Consider the following 23,808-nt stretch of genomic DNA (forward strand, 5'->3'; position numbering starts at 1 on the left):
GCAAATAGTACTTTCCTTTCAGGGTTCCTATGCGCCCTGGGACTGTGCTTCTTGTGTGGAAGCCAGGTACTAATTTCCTTGCCTCACAAAAATACGATGACTTGCAAGGCGCAGTGGCTCGTCCCTGTAATCCCAGCACTTTGGGACTCCGAGGCAGGTGTGTTACTTGAGGTCGGGAGTTGGAAACCCGTCTGGCCAACATGGAGAAACCTCATCTCTGCCAAAAATACAAAAATTAGCAGGGTGAGGTGGCAGGTGCCTGTAATCCCAGCTACTAGGGAGGCTGAGGCAGGAGTATTGCTTGAGCCCAGGAGGCAGAGGTTGCAGCGAACTGAGATTGCGTCACTGCACTCCAGCCTGGGCACAGAGTGAGACTCCGTCTCAAAAAAACAAAACAAAACAAAATGATGACTTACACCTAAGAGGTGGTTATAAGAGACCATCAAGTGTTTAAGGAAGATCAAGCAGCCCTTGGGTGACTGTGGAGGTCTCATTTAAGGATACTCTTGGTTAGAAATTCTCAAAGGGATGCTTCCTAGAATAATAACTGACTTATTTATGCACATCCCGTGGGCAGTTTCCCCTAATAGGAGTAATCCAATTAAAAAAGTGGTACAACATTGTGCGTGACTTAAGCTGATATGTTCACTGGTATCACTTGGGCTCTGGAAGGCATTTATGTCAGCTTCAAGCCACTGGGGCCAGGTTTATTATGAATGAAAAACTTGCCCTAGTAGACATCCTCCCTATGGGACAATGTGGAGCCTGTATAATTGTAAAGCATCTTGCTATACTTAGATTAATGCCCAGGGCTAAGTGGAAAAGTCAATACAGAAACCGAAAAAGAAAGTCACCTGTTTTTCTAGGGATTTGTTCAGTTGGCTGAGTCCAGAATGAACCTTAGTGTGGTGGGTGCATGGTTAAGGTCAACACGGCAGGGTGGCCAAATCCTGCTGCTTGAAGTTCTGTTGACTTCAATAAATCCTTAAATAAATCCAGTATGAGAAAAACTGAATGGATTAGGTCCTGGTCCCTGTGTTTTTTGTTTGTTTTTGGGACAGAGTTTCGCTCGTTGCCCAAGCCAGAGTGCAATGGCGCGATCTCAGTTCACTGCAGCCTCAGCAATTCTCCTGCCTCAGCCTCCTGAGTAGCTGGGATTACAGGCATGTGTCACCGTGCCCAGCTAATTTTTTTGTATTTTTAGTAGAAACGGGGTTCCACCACGTTAGCCAGGCTGGTCTCGAACTCCTGACCTCAGATGATCCGCCCGCCTCGGCCTCCCAAAGTGCTGGGATTACAGGCATGAGCCACCGCACCCAGCCAGGTCCTGGTCCCTACGGTCAGATTAATCAGAGCGGCTAAAGAAGTGCTGTACTTATGGGGAAAATTCAGTACCAGCCAGGATAATACAGAAACAAGGATATGGAACAAGACAACTCTCCATGGATACTCATGTTTCTGCATGTCTTATAAACAAAAACATTGAGAGCCTTTTATTTTGGACTATCTTTTCAAAGTTGTCTGTATAGCAAAGGACTTTGGAAAACAGAGCCTGTCCTCTTCCAGAGTGCAGAGTAGGTTTATTTATTGTCCAGTATGATAATGTTTCCTCTACAGCAAAGGTTAGGCAGGTTTGCTTGCAGCTCATTATAGAAGATTTGGGTTTCCTAAAGCTCAGAATTCCTCAACTGTGATGCAAACAACTGTGAGCACGGTACACACCTAGGCCACTGTGTCACCCCTGTGGGACTAGGGGGACAGGGAACAAGAAACACTGATACAAACATGGAACTCATGCTGCTTTCTTTGCTCTAAGTAATCAAGCCCTTTTCTGACTCAAGAGTCTCATGTCTCTTGCCGGCATCCATAAAACTGTTGGCTAAAAAGTTACTACCCTGCAAACAGGATAAAATCTCAGACCCCCACAATGCTGCCCCCTTCTTGACAATAACCCCATTTTAAAAAACAGGCAAAAGATTTGATCAGGCACCTTGCCAAAGAATACAAACAGATGGCAAAAAAGCCGATTAAAAAATATCCAACACCATTAGTCATTAGAGAAATGCAAATTTAAATCACCATATACCCACCAGCCCAGCTAAAATAAAAAAAAAGCCTAACCATATCAAGTATTAACAAGGCTGTGAAAAACTGGAGCATTCATAGGCTGCAGAATGGAATGTAAAATGGCACAACCATTTTTGAAAAAGAGTCTGACAGTATCTTAAAATATTAAACATATATTTACCATACAAGCCAGCTATTCTAAGAGGTATCTACCTAGAAAAATGAAAGCGTATGTCCAAAAACTTGTTACACAAACATTCATAACCACTTTATTTGTAATAGCCAAAAATTGGAAACAACCTAAATGTCCATCAACAGGTGAATCAACAAATGGTGATATATCCATACAATGGAATACTTAGCAGGAAAAAGGAATGAACTACTTATACACACACTAATATACGTGAATTTCTTTCTTTTTTGATCCACCCGCCTTGGCCGCCCAAAGTGCCAAGATTATAGGCGTGAGCCACCGTGCCCAGCCTTTTTTTTTTCTCCCTCTGTCTCCCAGGCTGGAGTGCAATGGCACGATCTCGGCTCACTGCAGCCTCTGCCTCTCAGGTTCAAGCGATTCTCCCCCCTCAGCCTCCCGAGTAGCTGGGATTACAGGCATCCGCCATTATGCCCAGCTAATTTTTGTACAGACGGGGTTTCGCCATGTTGGCCAGGCTGGTCTTGAACTCCTGACCTCAGGTGATTTGCTCGCCTCGGCCTGCCAAAGTGCTGGGATTACAGGCGTGAGCCACTGTGCCCGGCATGAATTTCAAAATAATTATGGCAAGTGAAAGAAATTAGACAAGCACTACCATATTATTACATGCACATAAAATTGTAGGGATGAAGATAGGAATAGGGAGAGAGGAATGGATTACAAAATTGCACAAGGAAACTGGAGAGTGATAGATGTGTTTATCACTGTGATAATGGCTTCACAAGAATGTACATGCATGTTAAGTCATCAAACTGTGTACTTTAATATGTGCAGCTTATATTATACCTTATTAAAGTTTTAAAAATATTAATACTACAATAACATACCACTATATACCCAATTAGAATGACTAAAGCAGGAGTCAGCAAACTCTGGCCTAACAGTAGTAGCATGTTTGATGTCAACGTTTTATTAAAACATAGCTACACCCATTCATTTACATACTGTCTATAGCTGCCTTGCTACAACAGCAGATCTGAGTAATTGCAACAGAGACTATATGGCATTTAAGTCTAAATATTTATGTCCCTTTAATAAAATGTTTGTCATCTCCTGACCTAAAGTTTAAAAAACCCTTGACAATATCAAGTGCTGGTGAAGACAGGGCATAAGTAGTTGTGTTGCACACAAATATGTAAACGGATAAAACCACTTTTTATTTTGAGACAGGGTCTCATTCTGTTGCACAGGCTGGAGTGCAGCGGCACAATCACTGCTCACCGCAGCCTCAACCTCCTGGGCTCAAGCAATCCTCCTACCTCAGCTCCCCAAGTAGCTGGGACTACAGGCATGTGCCACCACACACAGCTAGTTAAAATTTTTTTTTTTTTTTTTTTTTTTTTTGTAGAGATAGGGTCTCACCATGTTGCCCAGGCTGGTCTTGAACTCCTGGGATCAAGGTATGCTCCCACCTTAGCCTCCCAAAGTGCTAGGATTACAGGCATGTGCCACCATACCCAGCATATAAAACTACTTTTTTCTTTTTTTGAGAAAGAAAAAGCACTCTTGTCGCTCAGGCTGGAGTACAATGGCATGATCTTGGCTCACTGCAACCTCTGCCTCCCAAGTTCAAGCGATTCTCCTGCCCAGCCTCCCAAATAGCTGGAATTACAGGTGCCCACCAGCACACCCAGATATTTTTTTGTATTTTTAGTAGAGATGGGTTTCACCATGTTGCCAGGCTGGTCTCAAACTCCTGACCTCAGGTGATCCACCTGCCTCGGCATCCCAAAGTGCTGTGATTACAGGCATAAACCACCACACCCGGCCATAAAACCAAAAAACTTCCAAACTGTCTGTCGTTGTTTTTTTTTAAACTTCCAAACTGGCCTGGCACGGTGGCTCATGCCTGTAATCCCAGCACTTTGGGAGGCTGAGGCAGGCAGATCACCAGGTCAGGAGATCGAGACCATCCTGGCTAACACGGTGAAACCCCATCTCTACTAAAAATACAAAAAATTAGCCGGGTGTGGTGGCAGGCGCCTGTAGTCCCAGCTACTCAGGAGGCTGAGGCAGGAGAATGGCGTGAACCCGGGAGGTGGAGCTCGCAGTGAGCCAAGATCACGCCACTGCACTCTCGCCTGGGCGACAGAGCAAGACTCTGTCTCAAAAAAAAAAAATAAATAAATAAGATAAATAAAATAAAAAAAAATTATTTAAAAAACTTCCAAACTGTTTTCCAAAGTTAAACGTACACATACCAAACAACTAAGCTCTATTCCACTTGTAGATGTTTACTAAGAGAAATGAAAGCATATATCCACTCAAAGATTTGTATACAGTAGCATTATTTTAATAGATAAAATCTTAAAAAAACACGCAAAAGTCATCAGATAAACAAACTGTAGCATACCCACACTGTGGAATACTACTCAGCAATGAAAAGGAACAAAATAACACCCAGAACCACCTGGACAAATCTCTAAAACACAATGCTAAGGTAAATAAAGTCAAACATGAACTTTGCACGGTACACTATAGAAAAACTAGTGATAAAAATCAGATCAATGATTGCCTGGGGCTAGAGATCAGGATCAACTGCAAACAATCATAAGACAAGCTTCTAGAATGATAAAAGTGTTCCCCTGATCTTGATTGTGGTGGTGTCTGTATCACTGTATATACACATACATATATATATATATTTTTTGAGATGGAGTTTCTGTCATCCATGTTGGAATGCAATGGCGTGATCTCGGCTCACTGCAACCTCTACCACCAGGGTTCAAGCAATTCTCCTGTCTCAGCCTCCTGAGTAGCTGGGACTATAGGCGCACGCCACCACGTCCGGCTAGTTTTTGTATTTTCAGTAGAGACAGGGTTTCACCATATTGGTCAGGCTGGTCTCGAACTCCTGACCTCAGGTGATTGCCTGCCTCAGCCTTCCAAAGTGCTAGGATTATAGGCATGAACCACTGCGCCCTACTCATACACAGTTTTTTGTTGTTATTGTTGTTGAGACGGAGTCTCGCTCTGTCACCCAGGCTGGAGTGCAGTGGCGCAATCTTGGCTCACTGCAAGCTCTGCCTCCCAGGTTCACGCCATTCTCCTGCCTCAGCCTCCAGAGTAGCTGGGACTACAGGTGCCCGCCACCACACCCAGCTAATTTTGTTTTGTATTTTTAGTAGAGACAGGGTTTCACCATGTTAGCCAGGATGGTCTCGATCTCCTGACCTCATATCCGCCCACCTTGGCCTCCCAAAGTGCTGGGATTACAGGCATGAGCCACCGCGCCCGGCCATACACTGTTTTAAGTTAACAATAATGTAATGTCAGCAAAGCAAAATGAGGTCCTAATTTCTTTTCGGTGTCGTTCAGAAAGTTTACACTACATTCCAAAAATAATTCCATACTGCATATGTGAGAAGAGCACCTTATGCACCTTCTGTATTTGCAAAATAGTTATACAGTTGCCTTAAGTAGTCCAGCTAAATTAATTTTTATTCCTAAATTGTTTAGCCTGTTAAATTATATGTCTTCCTAAGGCCCCATAAAGCCCTTGGTTATTGCTTTTGTGGTCACTCCTTTGATGACAAATATTTGCTCCATTAATATGAAATTAATACCCCACTTTGGAATGCTCCAATACCAACTCTACCATAACTTTCCGCTTAAGGATCAACTCATGGTATAATCAGTTGGAAGACATTTTAAATGAGAAACTCAACTTGTCTGGTATCAGTAACACAAATAACTACTAGAATTTATTAACAGTTGAAACTAACTGTTAACTCTTGCCTGGCCACTCACTTTTAAAAGGAATTCTTATTTGAAATATATTAAAATGAGGAAAAAAAATTGTGCATCTTATGTTGAAAAAGTACGGTTTCTTTTTGTTCTTTTCAAGTACAAGTGTTGAGGTAAATTGTAAACCACTTCTTTTTTTTTGTTTTGAGATGGAGTCTCACTCTGTCACCCAGGCTGGATGGAGTGCAGTGGTGCGATCTTGGCTTACTGCAACCTCCGCCTCCCAGATTCAAGCGATTCTCCTGCCTCAGCCTTGTGAAAACTGGGATTACAGGGGCGTGCCACCATGTCCGGCTAATTTTTTGCATTTTTAGTAAAGACGATGTTTCACCATTTTGGCCAGGCTGGTCTCAAACTCCTGACCTCAAGTGATCCACCTGCCTTGGCCTCCCAAAGTGCTGGAATTACAAACATAAGCCACTGCACCTGGGCCGTAAACTACTTCTTAGCCAGTTTTCTTATGCTTGTCTTAACTATAGGTATGACCTCTGAACTCAGATCCCTATCCCAAACAGGAGTAATTAAAGAACAAGAAAAAGTGCTGCTACCAGGCTTTTGTTTTGCAGAGTGGGATAAGCCAGCCTGTATTCACAACTGAACAGCAAGGAAAGAGATTTTAGAGGCTTATGGCGGAATGGACATAAACCTGGCAACTGAGTCTCAGAGGCATAATTTCGAGGGAGTTTTTCAAACCCATCCACAAATGCCTCCTGAAGATGAAAAAAACACATAATCCCTGCCTCAGAGAGACTGGAGACTATTAGAAAAATGTGGGAACACTAATATGATTATTGTTGTAATGGAAAATGTAAAACATAAAAATACAGAATAATAGAAGTGCCTAAGTCAATATGCTTGGCTCAGTAAGGAAAAGCTTCAGAGAACAGGTTGTTGGCTCTCACCTGAGACCAGAAAGATGAGTAAAATTTTGCCATGAACAAGCAGACAGATGGCATTCCAAGAAATGAAAAGAACATATGCATAATCATGTTTTTATGTGGCAGATATTGTTTTAAGAGCTTTACGTGTACCACTTCCTTAAAACATAAATCTAAGACAGGATAAAATATTTGGAGATTTGATCTGACACACAGCTCCCTTTTCAAATAGCCTTAACCACAAGACATTTGTCAAAAAACAATCAATGGCAACTGTTTATCATTGCAACTACTGTGGTGGCATTACAAGTTTGGGCTATCAAGGAGCTGAACAAAAACTGAAAGGAAAAACTGGAGAATGAGATGTTCATAGGGGGCTTTAAAAAGCTCTGACAGACTGGACATGATGGCTCATGCCTGTCATCCCAGTGGGAGGTCGAGGCGGGTGGATCACCTGAGGTCAGGAGTTCAAGACGAGCTTGGACAACATGGTGAAACTCCGACTCTACCAAAAATAAAAAAAATTAGCTGGGCGTGGCGGTGAGCGCCTATAATCCCAGCTACTCAGGAGGCTGAGGCAGGAGAATCACTTGAACCTGGCAGGCAGAGGTTGCGGTGAGCCAGGATCGTGCCAACACAAAACTCTGTCTCAAAAAAAAAAAAAAAAAAGGCCAGGCGCGGTGGCTCACGCCTGTAATCCCACCACTTTGGGAGGCCGAGACAAGTGGATCACGAGGTCAGGAGATCGAGACCATCCTGGCTAACACAGTGAAATCTCGTCCCTATGAAAAATACAAAATATTAGCCGGGCGTGGTGGCGAGTGCCTGTAGTCCCAGCTACTTGGGAGGTTGAGGCAAAAGAATCGCTTGAACCCGGGAAGCAGAGGTTGCAGTGAGCCAAGATCGTGCCACTGCACTCCAGCCTGGTAAGAGTGAGACTCTGTCTTCAAAAAAAAAAAAAAAAAAGCTTGAAAGATTAAAAAAAGAAACCATGTCTGGCCAAGTATGGTGGCTTATGCCTGCAATCCCAGCACTTTGAGAGGCTGAGGTGGCCACATCTGTTGAGCCCAGGAGTTCGAGACTAGTAGCCTGGGCAACATGGTGAAATCCTGTCTCTACAAAAAAAATACAAAAATTAGCCAGGCATGGTGGCAAGCATCTGTGGTCCCAGCTACTTGGGAGGCTAAGGTGGGAGGATCTCTTGAGGCCGGGAAGTTGAAGCTGCAGTGAGCTGAGATTGTGCCACTGCACTCCAGCCTGGGTGACAGAGCAAGACCCTGTCTCAAAAAACCAAACCAAACCCAAACAAATCATGTCTGAGAGACAGAATGGGGGTGGGATCTAAATAAAACTTATTTAAAAATATCCAATTTTTGGCCGGGTGCCATGGCTCACACCTGTAATCCCAGCACTTTGGAAGGCCGAGGCGGGTGGATCAGGAGGTCAGGAGTTCAAGACCAGCCTGGCCAAGACGGTGAAACCCCCATCTCTACTAAAAATACAAAAAAAAGTAGCCGGGTGTGGTGGCGGAAGCCTGTAATCACAGCTACTCGGGAGGCTGAGGCAGAGAATTGCTTGAACCCGGGAGGCGGTGGTTGCAGTGAGCCGAGATCACGCCAGTGTACTCCAGCCTGGGCGACGGAGTCTTGCTCTGTTGCCCAGGCTGGAGTGCGGTGGCGTGATCTCGGCTCACTGCAACCACCGCTCTGTTGCCCAGGCTGGAGTGCGGTGGCGTGATCTCGGCTCACTGCAACCACCGCCTCCCGGGTTCAAGCAATTCTCTGCCTCAGCCTCCCGAGTAGCTGTGATTACAGGCTTCCGCCACCACACCCGGCTACTTTTTTTTGTATTTTTAGTAGAGATGGGGGTTTCACCGTCTTGGCCAGGCTGGTCTTGAACTCCTGACCTCCTGATCCACCCACCTCGGCCTTCCAAAGTGCTGGGATTACAGGTGTGAGCCACCGTGCCCAGGCCAAAAATCTAATTTTTAACCAAAAAAAATTATGAGACATACAAAGAAACAGTAAAATACGGCTCATGCATGGGGGAAAAAGTCAACAGAAACCATCCCTGTAGAAGCTTAAACACTGCATTATTATAAACAGCCAACATATAATACTACTGTCTTCCTCTTTTCAAAGGGAACTCTTCAGAACATATTACATGCCTATCTGGTTCAAGAAACAATTCAACATGTTACTGTGTTTATACTGAAAAGCACTGATGGTTTTAGGTAGTATTGGAATTCCAGTTTTTTTTTTTTTTTTGAGACAGGGTCTCATTCTCACCCAGGCTGGAGTGCAGTGGTGCAATCTCGGCTCACTGCAACCTCTGAGTCTCCCACGCTCAAGCGATCCTACCACCTCAGTCTCCTGAGTACCTGGGACTACAGTTGCACGCCACAGTGCCAGCTAATTTTTGTATTTTTCATAGAGTTGGCGTTTCACCATGGTGCCCAGGCTGGTCTCAAACTCCTGAGGTCCAAGTAATCCGCCCACCTTGGCCTCCCAAAGTGCTGGGATTACAAGTATGAGCCACTGCGCCAGGCTTGGGATCCCAGTCTTGAATCTTCTCCAAAGTGACATACCACTCACTATCATGAGCAGCAAAAGGGCCATAGAGAACATTCTTTTGGAAGGCTCTCATTCAATATTTAACCACAATCTGACATCGCCCCATCCATATATATTTCCTTTAATCTTTTTGAGAAGAGATGGCCTGATCAGGTTTATATCCTCAGAACGCATCTCTATTTTGACATCCATGCTCAGGTCTCTCTGCAAGAGTATTGATCTGGTTTTAATTAGCATGTATCCATCTATCTATTCACAAATGTTTCCTGTACACCTGCTATATGCCAGGTGCTAAGCATCAAACAATATATATACATATCAAGCTCTTGTCAGAAAGGTTTAATCTTGAACTGTCAAACTAAGAGATGATATTTATGGACGAGTACAGTTCAGTATTCTTAGAGTTATCTAAATTTTTATCTCTTAAAAAAAAACTTTTATTCGGCCAGGCACGGTGGCTCACACCTGTAATCCCAGCACTTTGGGAGGCTGAGACAGGCGGATCACTTAAGGTTGGGAGTTTGAGACCAGCCTGGGCAACATGGCGAAATCCCCACCTCTACTAAAAATACGAAAATTTGCTGGGCATGGTGGCAGGCACCTGTAATCCCAGCTACTCAGGAGGCTGAGACAGGGAGAATTGCTTGAACCCAGGAGGTGGAGGTTGCAGTGAGCCGAGACTGTGCCACTGCACTCCAGTCTGGGAGACAGAGCAAGACTCCATCTCAAAAAAATAAAATAAAATAAAATTCCAGTAGAGTCCTCAGAGAAATAAATTTTATCTTTTAACTAAACCACAACAGTGAGTTAAGATGAAATCATTGTGCTGCTACGTGAAACTGATTTTACCAAACTGTTTTGGCATCACGCCAATGATCTGTATTGAGAAACATAAAAAACAGTACCAGGAGATAATAGTTCATCCTTAGAGTACTCAGAGTCATTTAGCCAGACACCATGCTAAACGCTCTGCGTGCATTAATTCATTCAACCCTCACAATCAAATCCCATGTAGAAAGTACTGTTATTACTCTCATTTGACAGAGGACACAGCTGACAGGAGGGTTAAGTAACTTAATTAAGGCCACACAGTGGTAGAAGCAGGATGTTAACCCAGGGAAACTGACTCCTGAGCTCTTATTCTGAGTAACTATGTTACACTGCCATTATTCATCAAGTAAGGATGTTGAGGTCTTTGTTCATTATATCCTTTCACGTTTTCTCTTTTTTAAAAAAACAGGGTCTCACACTTTGTTCCCCCTAGCTGGTATGCAGTCAGTGGCGTGATCACAGCTCGCTGCAGCCACAACCTTGCCAGGCTCAGGTGATCCTCCCACCTCAGCTCCTGAGTAGCTGGGACCACAGGCATGCACTACCACGCCCAGCTAATTTTTGTATTTTTTGTAGAGACAGGGTTTCACCATGTTGCCCAGGCTGTTTGTGAACTCCTGGGCACAAGCTATCCATCCACCTCAGCCTTCCAAAGTGCTGGGATTACAGGCGTAATCCACTGGGCCTGGCCTAATGTTTTCTTAATACTTCTCAGGAGAAATTTTAATACTAGGAATAGGAATGGCTCCTCAGCAATTGATTTGTTCTCATCTTCTAACAAGGAATAATGTAACTGAATACTCTTTTTCTTTGAACTAGGTACACTTAGAGCTAGATTTAGCACATCTACTATAGACTTATGGTATGCATTTTTGGCTATCATACTTCTAACTTGAAATGATTATCTCCTTATTAAACCAATTTATTTATTTCCACCTATTTCCTTATTTTTAAACAGTATTATGTTAATCTTTGTAAGCCAAACCCTTTGTAGGATAAGGCTTGGTATAAACAATAACTTGAATCCAACAAAACAGTTTATAAGGATCCAGATCCTTAAAAAGCTGTCTAGACTTATTTTATTACATACCAAAGATGCTACTTTAATATTAGCAGTTTTAACACATGAACAGAAAATCAAAGTCAAGTGTAAGAACAATCAGTATCCAGAAAATTTTTTAATAGATCCTTAAATATTCTTAATTCTTCTGAAGAACTCTGTTCTTCATGGCATGATACATACTGTAAGTTCTTCACTAACAGAATGAACATGACTGAATATGACTATCTGAACCCCATTAAAGAAATTAAGTACCTGACTTCAAGGGCTTTGATAGCTTCTAGCATTTGTAGAAACTCTGCTGCTTTCCATACATCATTGGCTTCTTCTTCTCCTTGTATCATTAATTTTGCTGTATATGTGAACTCAATTAAATGGCGAAAAGCCATTTTACTAACACCTGTAAAGAAGATGTACATTAGAGCGTGTAATCATATTGACTCAAATCTTACAATGTTTAGTAAAGAAAGAAAAGCCCAGGGCTTGGAGCTTGTTGAGTATTTATTTTTGAAAACTATTTTCTGGAAAAATTCTCATTAGCAATACAATAATATTACAGCCAAATTTCAGCACTACCTAGCTGGAAAATCTTAAACTACTTTAAATTTCCTGAGGCTCTTGGAGAACAGTAAGATTCTATCACTCAAATACATGAATTGGCTATTACATGTCAGACATGCTACATTTCTTGCCAGGGAGATTACAGCTGTGCCAACTCAGCTCCAAAATCTTCAATAGCTTTTCACAACTTAGCAAACAAAATTTAGTACCTCTCTGACTTTATTTCAACGCCCTTCGCATTATTTTCCTATTTACCTTTCCAAATTTTAAACGACATCACACACACACTATATACTATTTCTCAAACAAACCCTACACTTTCTAATAGCTGACTTGCCTTTATTTATTTTTTTTGAGACAGAGTTTCACTCTTGTTGCCCAGGCTGGAGTGCAATACAGTGATCTTGGCTCACAACCTCTGCCTCCCAGATTCAAGAGATTCTCCTGTCTCAACCTCCCGAGCTGCTGGGATTACAGGCATGTACCACCACGCCTGGCTAATTTTGAATTTTTAGTAGAGATGGGGTTTCCCCATGTTGGTCAGGCTGGTCTCAAACTCCCAACCTCAGGTGATCTGCCCGATCAGCCTCCCAAAGTGCTGGGATTACAGGCGTGAGCCACCGCACCCAGCCTGACTTGCCTTTATTAACACCCTCCTAGTTGGATGCTTAATCATTTCATCTCTGGTTATACTCATCCTACCACCCACCCCTTAAAGGTCCAACTCTAATGTCACATGTTCAATGAAACCTTTTAACATTTATTGTAATAAGAACATGAGATCTACCCACTTAACACATTTTTAAGTGTACACTATTGTTGACTCTAGGTACAATGTTGTACAGACCTCTAGTTTATTCATCTTGCTCAATTGAAACTTTATGCCCACTGATTAGTAACTGCCCATTTCCTCCTCCCTCCCAGCCCCTAGCAACCCCTATTCCACTCTTTCAATCTATTTGAGATAGCTCATATGAGTGGAAGTGACTATTTTAGATTCCTCATATAAATGGAAATATGCAGTGTATGTCTGTGACTGGCTTACTTCACTTAGCATAATGTCCTCAAGGTTCATCCATGTGGTTGCATATGCAGAATATCCTTGTTCTTAAGAGCTGAATAGTGTTCCATTGGATACATATACTACATTTTCTTTATCCATTAATCTGTTGACGAATATTTATTTCCTCTCGTGGCTACTGTAAATAGTGCTGCAATGAACATAGTAGTGCTAAAACTTCAAGATCCTGATTTCAGTTCTTTTGGATAAATGTTCAGCAAGTGGGATTGCTGAATTGTATGGTATTTTAATTTTTTAAGGAACATTCATACTGTTTTCCATAATGGCTGCACCTATTCCTGCCAACATTGTGCAAGGATTCCAATTTATTTATATCCTCACCAATACTAGTTGTCTTTTTTTTTTTGATAGCCATCCTGAAAGGTGTGAAGTGACTGATACCTCATAGTGGTTTTGATTTGCATTTCCTTGATGCCTAGTGACACTGAACATTTTTTTCATGTATCTGCTGGCCATCTGTTTGGAGAAATGTCTATTCAAGTTCTTAGCACATTTAAAAAAACATTTTTAATTTAATTTTTTTCTGCATCATTTAGACTGTTTTTAATTGGGCAGATATTTTTTACTATCAGTTGTGGGAGTTTCTCGTGTATTTTTGGGATTCATTCCTTATCATTTATTTGGTTCTGCAAATATTTTCTCCCATTCCTTAGATTTCCTTTTCACTCAGTTGTTTCCTTTGCTGTAAAGAAGCTTTTTAGTTTGATGTAGTCCCACCTGTCTTATTTTCTGTTGTTGGCTGTGCTTTTGACGTCACATCCACGAAATTACTAAGAATGATGTGGTGAAGCTTTCCCTCATGTTTTCTTCCAGGAGATTTACATTTTTTGGTCTTATGTCTAAGTCTCCAATTCATTTTGGGTTTTTTTCTTTTTATGGTAGAAGATAGGAGTCCAATTTCATCTTTTTTCATGTGAATACCTAGTTCTTCCAACATCATTTGTTGCAGAAAACATTCCTTCCTTATTGTGCATTCTTGGCATCCCTGAAGATCAGTTGACCATATTATTTGCATGTTTTTATTTGTGGGCTCTCTATTCTGCTCCTTTGGTCTGTATGTCTCTTTAAGCTAGTCCCATACTGTTTTGGTTATTGTAGCTCTGTAAAATATTTTGATATCAAGAAGTATCATGTTGGCTGGGTGCAGTGGCTCATGCCTGTAATCCCAGCACCTTGGGAGGCCAAGGCTGGTGGATCACCTGAGGTCAGGAGTTCGAGACCAGCCTGGTCGATACGGTGAAACTCCGTCTCTACCAAAAAAAAAAAAAAAAAAAGAAAAAGAAAAAAAGAAAAAAATTAGATGGAGGTGGTGGCACGCACCTTTAATCCCAGCTACTTGGGAGGCTAAGGCTGCAGTGGGCCAAGATTACACCACTGCACTTCAGCCTGGGCAACACAATAAGACATCCTCAAAAAAAAAAAAAAAAAAAAAAAAAAGTATGATGCCTCTAGCTTTGTTCTTTCTCAAGATTGATTTGGCTAGTCCATGATTTTCTGTGGTTCCATATGAATTTTAGAACTGCTTTTCCTGTTTCCATAAAACAAAAAAAAATTCCACCAGGATTTTGAGAGGGATTGTATTGAATCTGTAGCCCACTTTCTGTAATACAGGCTGGATATCCCTCATATGAAAAGCCTGGGATCACAACTGTTTTGGATTTTGAAATATTTGCATTATACTTCACACACGTTGAGCATCCCAAATCTGAAAATCCGAAATTCAAAATGCTCCAACAAGCATTTCCTTTGAGTCATGCTGATGCTCAGAAAGTTTCAAATTTTATAGCAGTTCATTTTTTCTTCTTCGAGACCAAGTCTCACTCTGTTGCCCAAGCTGGAGTACAGAGGCTCAGCTCGCCGCAACCACCACTTCCCGGGTTCAAGCGATTCTCCTTCCTCAGCCTCCCGAGTAGCTGGGACTACAGGCACGCACCACCATACCCAGCTAATTTTTGTATTTTTAGTAGAGACAGGGTTTCACTACGTTGGCCAGCTGGTCTTGAACTCCTGACCTTGTGATATGCCTGCCTCGGCCTCCCAAAGTGCTGGGACTATAGGCGTGAGCCACTGCACCTGGCAAGCAGTTCAGATTTTCAAATTTGAGATGCTCAATCTGTATGGACAATTTAACAATACTGAGTGTTCCAAATCCATGAAGATCTACTGAGTGTCTTTAGTTTCTTTTTTCTTTTTTGAGACGGAGTCTCGCTCTGTCGCCCAGGCTCGAGTGCAGTGGTGCAATCCAGGCTCACTGCAACCTCAGCCTCCCGAATAGCTGGGACTACAGGAATGGGCCACCATACCCACCTAATTTTTGTATTTTTTTCCGGAAGAGACAGGGTTTCACCATGTTGTTCAGGCTGGTCTTGAACTCCCGACCTCAAGCAATCCACCCGCCTCCGCCTCCCAAAGTGCTGGGATTACAGGCGTGAGCCACTGTGCCCAGCCCAATTTCTTTAATGTTTTATGGTTCTCAGTATTGCATGTCTCTCACCTAAGGAGGTGAAAGGTTAAGCCTATTCCCAGTTACTTTATTCTTTATGGTGTCAATATAAATGGGATTGTTCTCTTAATTTCCTTTCCAGACAGTTCATTGTTAGTGTATAAAAATGCAACTGATGGCCGGGCGCAGTGGCTCACACCTGTAATCCCAGCACTTTGGGAGGCCGAGGTTGGTGGATCACCTGAGGTCAGGAGTTCGAGACCAGCCTCAACATGGAGAAACCCCATCTCTACTAAAAATACAAAATTAGCCAGGCAGGGTGGTGCATGCCTGTAATCCCAGCTACTCGGGAGGCTGAGGCAGGAGAATTGCTTGAACCTGGGAAGCGGAGGTTGTTGGGAGCCGAGATTGCGCCATTGCACTCCAGCCTGGGCAACAAGAGCAAAACTCAGTCTCAAAAAAAAAACGTAACTGATGGCTGGGCGCGGTGGCTCATGCCTGCAATCCAACATTTTCGGAGGCTGAGGCGGATGGATCACCTGAGGTCAGAAGTTCGAGACCAGCCTGGCCAAAATGGTGAAACCTCGTCTCTACTAAAAATACAAAAAATTAGCTGGGTGTGATAGGGGGAGCCTGTAATTCCAGCTACTCGGGAGGGTGAGGCAGGAGAATCATTTGAACCCAGGAGGCGGAGGTTGCAGTGAGCCGAGGTCACGCCACTGCACTCCAGCCCGGGCAACAAGAGTGAAACTCTGTCTCCCAAAAAAAAAAAAAAAAGCAACTGACTTTTATATGCTGATTTTGTATCCTGCAACTTTACTAAATTTATTAGTTCTAGTAGTTTTTTGTGTTGTCTTTAAAGTTTTCTATATATAAGATGTCATCTGCAAGAGATTGATTCCTTCCTTTCTTACTTGGATGGCATTTACTTCTTTTTCTTGCCTAATTGCTCTAACGAGGATTTCCAGTACTATATTGAAGTAATAAGAGTAGGCATCCTTGTCTTGTTCCTTGATCTTAGAGAAAAAAGTGTCAGTTTTTCACCGTTGAGTATGCTAGCTGTGGGCCTTTATTATGTTGAGATAATTTCCTTCTATTCCTCGTTTGTTTAAGAGTTTTTACTGGGAAAGGGTATTAAATTTTGTCCAAGGCTTTTTCTTCATCTATTGAGATACTCACATCATTTTGCTTCTTTATTGTTAGTATGGTATATCACATTAACTAATTTTCCTATGTTGAACTATCCTTGCATCCTAAGGGTAAATCTCACTTAGTCATGGAATATGATACCTGTACCTTGCTGTTAGAATCAGTCTGCTAGTATTTCACTGCAAAGTTTTGCATCTATATTCATCAAAGATATTGGGCTATAGTTTTCTTTTTTGTGGCCTGTCTTGCTTTGGTACTGGGGTAATGCTGGCCTACTAATGAATCTGGAAATATTCCTTCCTCTTCAGTTTTTTTGGAAGGCTATGAGAAGGACTGGCATTAATTTCTTTTAACATTTCATTGAAATGTTAAACGCTTTTCTTTGTTGGAAGGTTTCTGACTACTGATACAAGCTCTACAGCAGTTGTAGGTCTGTTCACACTTTCCATTCCTGCATTATTTAATCCATTTATGCCTAGTGTTCCATTATTTGAACGCTAAGCATGTGGGAGTTATAAATATCCTACTGCTCAAGGTCATCACCAAGGTCTGATTTTTCAAATTCAAAAAATTACGATTTCAGGCATAAATGGGTTAACCATTAAACATTCTTTAATTCTCCAAGGTTCAACTCTGTAAACTCTGTTCCCATTCTGATAGTGACAATTCATGGACATCTCTTGACTGTAAACTACTTCAGGAAAGTGATTTTTGATCTGTACACTCATATCACAGTACCTAACAGTGCTTCCTAAAATGCAAGAACACAAAGCAGGAATAAATGAATAAATACTAAAGTCACCTTCTTTTCTTTCTTTCTTTTTTTGAGATGGAGCTTCCCACTGTTGCCCGGGCTAAAGTGAAATGGCGTGATCTCGACTCACTGCAACGTCCACCTCCCCAGATCGAAACGATTCTCCTGCCTCAGGCTCCTGAGTAGCTGAGATTACAGGTGCCCACCACCACGCCTGGCTAATTTTTTGTATTTTTAGTAGAGATGGGGTTTCACTATGTTGGCTAGGCTGGTCTCAAACTCCTGACCTCATGATCCGTCCGCCTCGGCCTCCCAAAGTGCTGGGATTAGAGGTGTGAGCCACCACACCAGGCCTAAAGTCACTTTCAAAATTATGCATTTATCATTGTTACTTTTGACGGTTTTGTGTTTAAAATTTAGTCCTAAAGTGATACTGTTTCTTTATCTCTCTCAATGCTATATATTATTGGTTCAGTCTGCTAATGAAAGGCTGCGAGACACTATTAAGAAAAACAAAAAGAAAACCTACATTTAACATAGATTTTAGACTAAGAAATGCCCAAGTCCAAACCGCACACAACAGGTAAAACTGCAATTCACAAAAATATGTTCTTCCCATCTATTTTACACATCTGAATGCGGCCTTCAGGAGAGCAGTAAGAATGCTGGTGGAATATTATTTAAGTGTTCAAAGCAGCATCCTCTATTTGTGTAAAGAAACGTTCCTGGCTGGGCGCAGTGGCTCACGCCTGTAATCCCAGCACTTTGGGAGGACGAGGTGGGCAGATTACTTGAGGTCAGGAGTTCGAGACCACCCTGGCCAACATGGTGAAATGCCATCTCTACCAAAAATATAACAAAATTAGCCGGGTGTGGTTATGCGCGCCTGTAATCCCAGCTACTGGGGAGGCTGAGGCAGGAGAGTCGCATGAACCCAGGAGGTGGAAGTTAGAGTGAGCCGAGATCATGCCACTGCAATCTAGGCTGGGCAATACAGCGAGACTCTGTCTCAAAAAAAAAAAAAAAAAAAAAGGATACCATTCAGGAAGTTAGAACTTTCATGTTTTACTCACAGCTCTTCCATGAACTGAGTGATCTGGGGCAATTCAGAACCTCTGAGCCTCAGCAAACTCATTTTCAAAACATCTAAAAGCAATCTGAATATTGAGAAACACCATAAAATATAAAAAGACCAAGTTACACTCTACCAAATAAGCAAACAAAAATAACTGGACTCACTGAAGGCTAGTTTTATTTGGTTCCCTTTGTATTTTTTCTCCTTGTTGCTTTCATTTATTCTTTAGTATATGAGAGTAGCCCAAGGAAAACACAACTAGCTTTTGCTGTCTTTCAGAAGTTTTGGCCGAAAGTTTAAAAGCACAAGAAAAATCCTTTTTAAAACAATATGTAAGTGTTTCCAAAGTAGAATGAAATTTTGATTTTTAATCAAACACACATACGTAACACTTACTATATACATATAAAGCAAGGCTCTAAATACTTTACAAGCATTAACCCACTTAATCCTCATAACAACTCTATGAAGTGATAACACCCAGATGGTCTGACTCCTAAGTCTATGACAAAGATTTTAAATAGGATACTAACAGGATAAAAACTTCAAACTTTTCCTTCCTGCTTGGAAAAGTTTGAAGATACATGTTCTCATCCACTATAGGTTCACAATCTCTTACTCATAATACTAAAGTCCCCCCATTTTTTTTTTTTGTACATACGCACATATGCCTACCCATGTTATTCTCTGGTGGTAGGATGGGTGAATTACTGCTTATTGTTCCAATTTACATCTTGACCTTTATTAATATTTTTACCAGAAAGGCTTTGCTGAACTCTTGAGGGAACCATATGCTAGGGATGTAAACTGTATTAGCTAGAAAATCTTAATACCACTAGGATTCTCAAATGTATTAGAATTTCATGATCGTTCCTCTGCTTTCCTGCTCAAGTCCAAACACTCGTTGACAATCTTGTGAGGGGGATCTTCCACTTGGAGAAAACTTCGTATGCCATGTCAACACAGAGGTGGTCAAAAAATGTGATAAGGGCCAGGCGCGGTGGCTCACGTCTATAATCCCAGCACTTTGGGAGGCCAAGGCAGGAGGATCACCTGAGGTCAGGAGTTCGAGACCAGCCTGGCTAAAATGGTGAAACCACATTTCTCCTAAAAATACAAAGAATTAGCCGGGTGTGGTGGTGCACACCTGTAATCCCAGTTACTCGGGAGGCTGAGGCAGGACAATCGCTTGAACCTGCGAGGTAGAGGTTGCAGTGAGCCGAGATTGCACCTTTGCACTCCAGCTTGGGCAACGAGCAAAACTCCATCTCAAAATAAAAAACAGTGGTAAGCTTGGAGGCCGGGCGCTGTGGCTCACACCTGTAATCCCAGCACTCTGGGAGGCCAAGACGGACAGATCACCTGAGGTCAGGAGTTCAAGACCAGCCTGGCCAACAAGGCGAAACCCCATCTCTATTAAAAATACAAAAATTGGCCAGGTGTGGTTAGTGAGTGCCTGTAATCCCAGCTACTGAGGAGGCTGAGGCAGGAGAATCACCTGAACCCGGGAGATGGAGGTTGCAGTGAGCTGAGATCATGCCACTGCACTCCAGCCTGGGTGGGAGAGTGAGACTCCATCTCAAAAAACAAACAAAATAGCCGGGCGTGGTGGCTCATGCCTGTAATCCCAGCACTCTGGGAGGCCGAGGCAGGTGGATCACCTGAGATCGGGAGTTTGAGATCAGCCTGACCAACATGGAGAAATCCCATCTCTACTAAAAATACAAAAAATGAGCTGGGCATGGTGGTGCATGCCTGTAATCCCAGCTACTCGAGAGGCTGAGGCAAGAGAATCGCTTGAACCCGGGAGGCGGAGGTTGCGGTGAGCCGAGATCACACCATTGCACTCCAGCCTGGGCAACAAGAGCAAAACGCTGTCTCAAAAAAAAATAAAAATTAAAATTAAAAAATGTGGTAAAAGAATCGAAGCATCAACCACTTCAAAACTTTTCTCATTTAACAACTAGCACTATTAACACTCAGGAAAACTAATTTTGAAGTTAGGAGAAGAAAGTTATCAAAGAAAAAATATCATTTTGAATCTGCTCTTACTTTTATATTACTAATTTCACAAAATGTATACATTATTTCTTTCTCTCCCTCACCACCATACTGAATCAATGCCAGATCTTTTTGATTCTGCCTTATTATCTCTCAGCCACATTGCCTCTACTTTCCTTCTTTCTTTTTTTTTTGGAGACAGAGTCTCACCTCTATTGCCCAGGCTGGAGTGCAGTGGCCTGATCTCAGCTCACTGCAATCTCCACCTCTCGGGTTCAAGCAATCCTCCTGCCTCAGCCTCCTCAATAGCTGGGACTACAGGCACGCGCTGCCATGCCCGGCTAATTTTTTTATTTTCAGTAGAGACAGGGCTTCACCGTGTTGCCCAGGCTGGTCTCGAATTCCTGAACTCAGGCAATCTGCCCACCTCGGCCTCCCAAAGTGCTGGGATTACAGGCATGAGCCACCGCGCCTGGCCTCCCATTTCTCTTAAAACCAGAAGTTTCGGCTGGGTGTGGTGGCTCATGCCTCTAATCCCAGCACTTTGGGAGGCCGAGGCAGGCAGATCACGAGGTCATGAGTTTGAGGCCAGCTTGACCAACATGGTGAAACCCCGCTGTCTCTACTAAAAATACAAAAAGTAGCCGGGCGTGGTGGCACGCACCTGTAATCCCAGCCACTCGGGAGGCTGAGGCAGGAGAATTGCTTGAATCCAGGAGGCAGAGGCTGTAGTGAGCCGAGATTGTGCCACTGCATTCCAGCCTGGGTGACAGAGCAAGACTCCATCTCAAACAAACAATCAAAAAACACAGAAGTTTCTCCATAAATCTGGCAGCAAAATTTGATCTCAGCTGACATGAGGCTATGTCATCTTTATCCCACTTAGAGTGAATACGAACATGCTATGCTGCCAAACTATTAGTATTTGTGAGTATTATGTTTTTCATTACCCTTAGAAAAATTCTAAAATCTGGAATGTTGAGAAGTATGTCTGGCCTCCGAGAAGATTTGAATAAGGAATTGTGGACCTAGCTCCCTGTCTTGACTAATGAGAATCACCTATAGACTAAATAAAGTACTGGTACCAAGGGCTGGGTGTGGTGGCTCATGCCTGTAATCCTAGCACTATGGGAGGCCAAGGCAGGAGCATTGCTTAAGGCTGGTAGTTCAAGACCAGCATGGGCAAAGTAGTGAGATCTCTTCTCTACAAAAACTAGGCTGGGCATGGTGGCTCATGCCTGCAATACCAGCACTTTGGGAGGCTGAAGCACGCAGATCACTTTAAGTCAGGAGTTTGAGACCAGCCTGGCCAACATGGTGAAACCCTATCTCTACTAAAAATACAAAAAATATTAGCTGGGCATGGTGGTGGGAGCCTTAATTCCAGCTACTTGTGAGGCTGAGGCATGAAAATTGCTTGAACCCGGGAGGCGGAGATTGCAGTGAGCCAAGATCACACCACACTGCACCCCAACCTGGGCAACAGAGTGAGACTCCGTCTCAAAAATAGTAATAATAATAAATAATAAATAAAAATACAAAGACTAGCTGGCCTTGGTGGTATGTGCTTGTAGTTAGAAGGCTGAGGTGAGAGGACTGCTTGAACTCAGGAGGTCAAGGTTGCAATGAGCCATGATGGTACACTGCACTCCAGCCTGGGTGACAGAGCAAGACCCTGTCTCCAAAAAGAAAGTACTGGTACCTGATCTTTGGAATCAAAACTGGGATAAATATCTGGGTTTCTGTTTTTTTATTATGAGCACCCCAGGTGTTTTTTTTTTTTTTTTTTTGAGATGGAGTCTCGCTCTGTTGCCCAGGCTGGAGTGCAGTGGCGCCATCTCAGCTCACTGCAAGCTCCGCCTCCCAGGTTCACACCATTCTCCTGCCTCAGCCTCCCAAGTAGCTGGGACTACAGGTGCCCACCACCATGCCCAGCTAATTTTTTTTTGTATTTTTAGTAGAGACAGCGTTTCACTCAGTTAGCCAGGATGATCTCGATCTCCTGACCTCATGATCCGCCCGCTCGGCCTCCCAAAGTGCTGAGATTACAGGCGTGAGCCACCGCGCCCAGCCCCCAGGTGCTTCTAACTTATATGACCAGCCCAACACTGTCCTAGGAACAAACCAGTGACCTAATTAGCTAACATGAACCAAACTGATAACACTTGCCCAGCTAAATGAAGTGATGGTGGATATGTAATAATTATACATCAAGACTAGTTTGGTAACTTAACAAATCTCAGCAATCCCTTACTCCCTTCATAACAGAAGTGCGCAGAATACAACTTTTCTAAGAGAGTATCTAAGGAAAATGTTAAAGTGAACAACTGAATCTAAGTCTTCTCCCTGACAGAAATGCTTAGAAAGGAGTAAAAGGGAGGAGCATTGTGGCATTACTCTAGACTCAGGGAATCCCTGCAACTGGTGGAAAACTCCTACTCAAAAAGATGTATAAACATGTACAAGGATGTTTTGTTCTTGATAGTAGGGGCTAAAATTTCTGGACACCATGGTAGAGCTGCTGTTACAGAGAAACTAAGTGCCATGGATCTGTGGTTTCAGGTGAAGCAGAAAAAGAATGAATTTAGAAAATTGGAGGTTCACGTTAGAAGGTTGTGTGTTCTGAACAAAGGAATGAATGTCTGTTGAAGATTTTATATGGTGTGAATCCAAGCCACAAAGCTGAGCTGGGATCCAATTAGCTTCAATAGCAACAAATCTGATTTGAAGTCAAAGATGAACCTGTGGTTTTCATCAACGGTAACTTACTTTAACCAGGAACACAGAAAACATGGAGGGTGAGCTCAGCTTGCACCTAATGAGTTTATACTCACAGAATATTACAATCTAAATTTATATACACGTCATTTGCTTTTACGCAATCCTCTAAGACAGTGGTCCTCAACATTGACTGCACACTAGAATCATGCTAGGGCAGTGCTGCTCAAATTTTACTGTGCGTAGGCACCATCTGGGGATCTTGTTCCAATTCAGCAGGTCTGGAATGGAACCTGAGTCTACATTTCTAACAAGTTTCCAAAATGATCCCCATGTAGTGGTCCTCAGACCACAACCTACATAGTATATCAAGAACCTAGAGAACTTTTAAATATAGTTTTCTGGATCCTACTCCTGAAGATTTTTAATTATCTGGAGATACAACCTGGGCATTTATATTTGTAATAGATTCCCTGGTGTCTCTAATGCCCACCTAATGTGCCATGCTAAGTCATTACTTATATTTTACAAGTGGGGGACGGGGTCCCAGTTCTAGCTAAGATGGAGAAAGCACACTCCACCCTATCTTGTCCATTGATTACTACTAAAAATCCTGGAAAGAATACATAAAGCAAGTATACAAGGACTCTGAAAAGTAA

The 23,808-nt window shown here is 42.6% G+C and overlaps 1 protein-coding gene across 18 annotated transcripts in view; it reads right to left on the minus strand.

Annotated features, from left to right (window-relative positions):
• ZNF131 (zinc finger protein 131) overlaps positions 1–23,808 on the minus strand; it is a 54,858-nt gene that overhangs the window by 24,900 nt on the left and 6,150 nt on the right. For 16 of the 18 annotated variants that reach the window (XM_055367515.2, XM_019013477.4, XM_019013471.4 and 13 more), the window contains exon 4: positions 11,623–11,767. The exons of 1 other annotated variant lie outside the window; for it this stretch is intronic. In XM_055367515.2, the coding sequence (XP_055223490.1) occupies positions 11,623–11,767 (145 nt within the window). Of the gene's footprint in view, positions 1–11,622; positions 11,768–13,726; positions 14,250–23,808 lie in introns of those variants that run through there. One more of the 18 variants, XM_055367524.2, reaches the window with a different exon arrangement.

This window comes from Gorilla gorilla, chromosome 19 (genome assembly GCF_029281585.2).
Source record: "Gorilla gorilla gorilla isolate KB3781 chromosome 19, NHGRI_mGorGor1-v2.1_pri, whole genome shotgun sequence".
Lineage (NCBI taxonomy): Eukaryota > Metazoa > Chordata > Mammalia > Primates > Hominidae > Gorilla > Gorilla gorilla.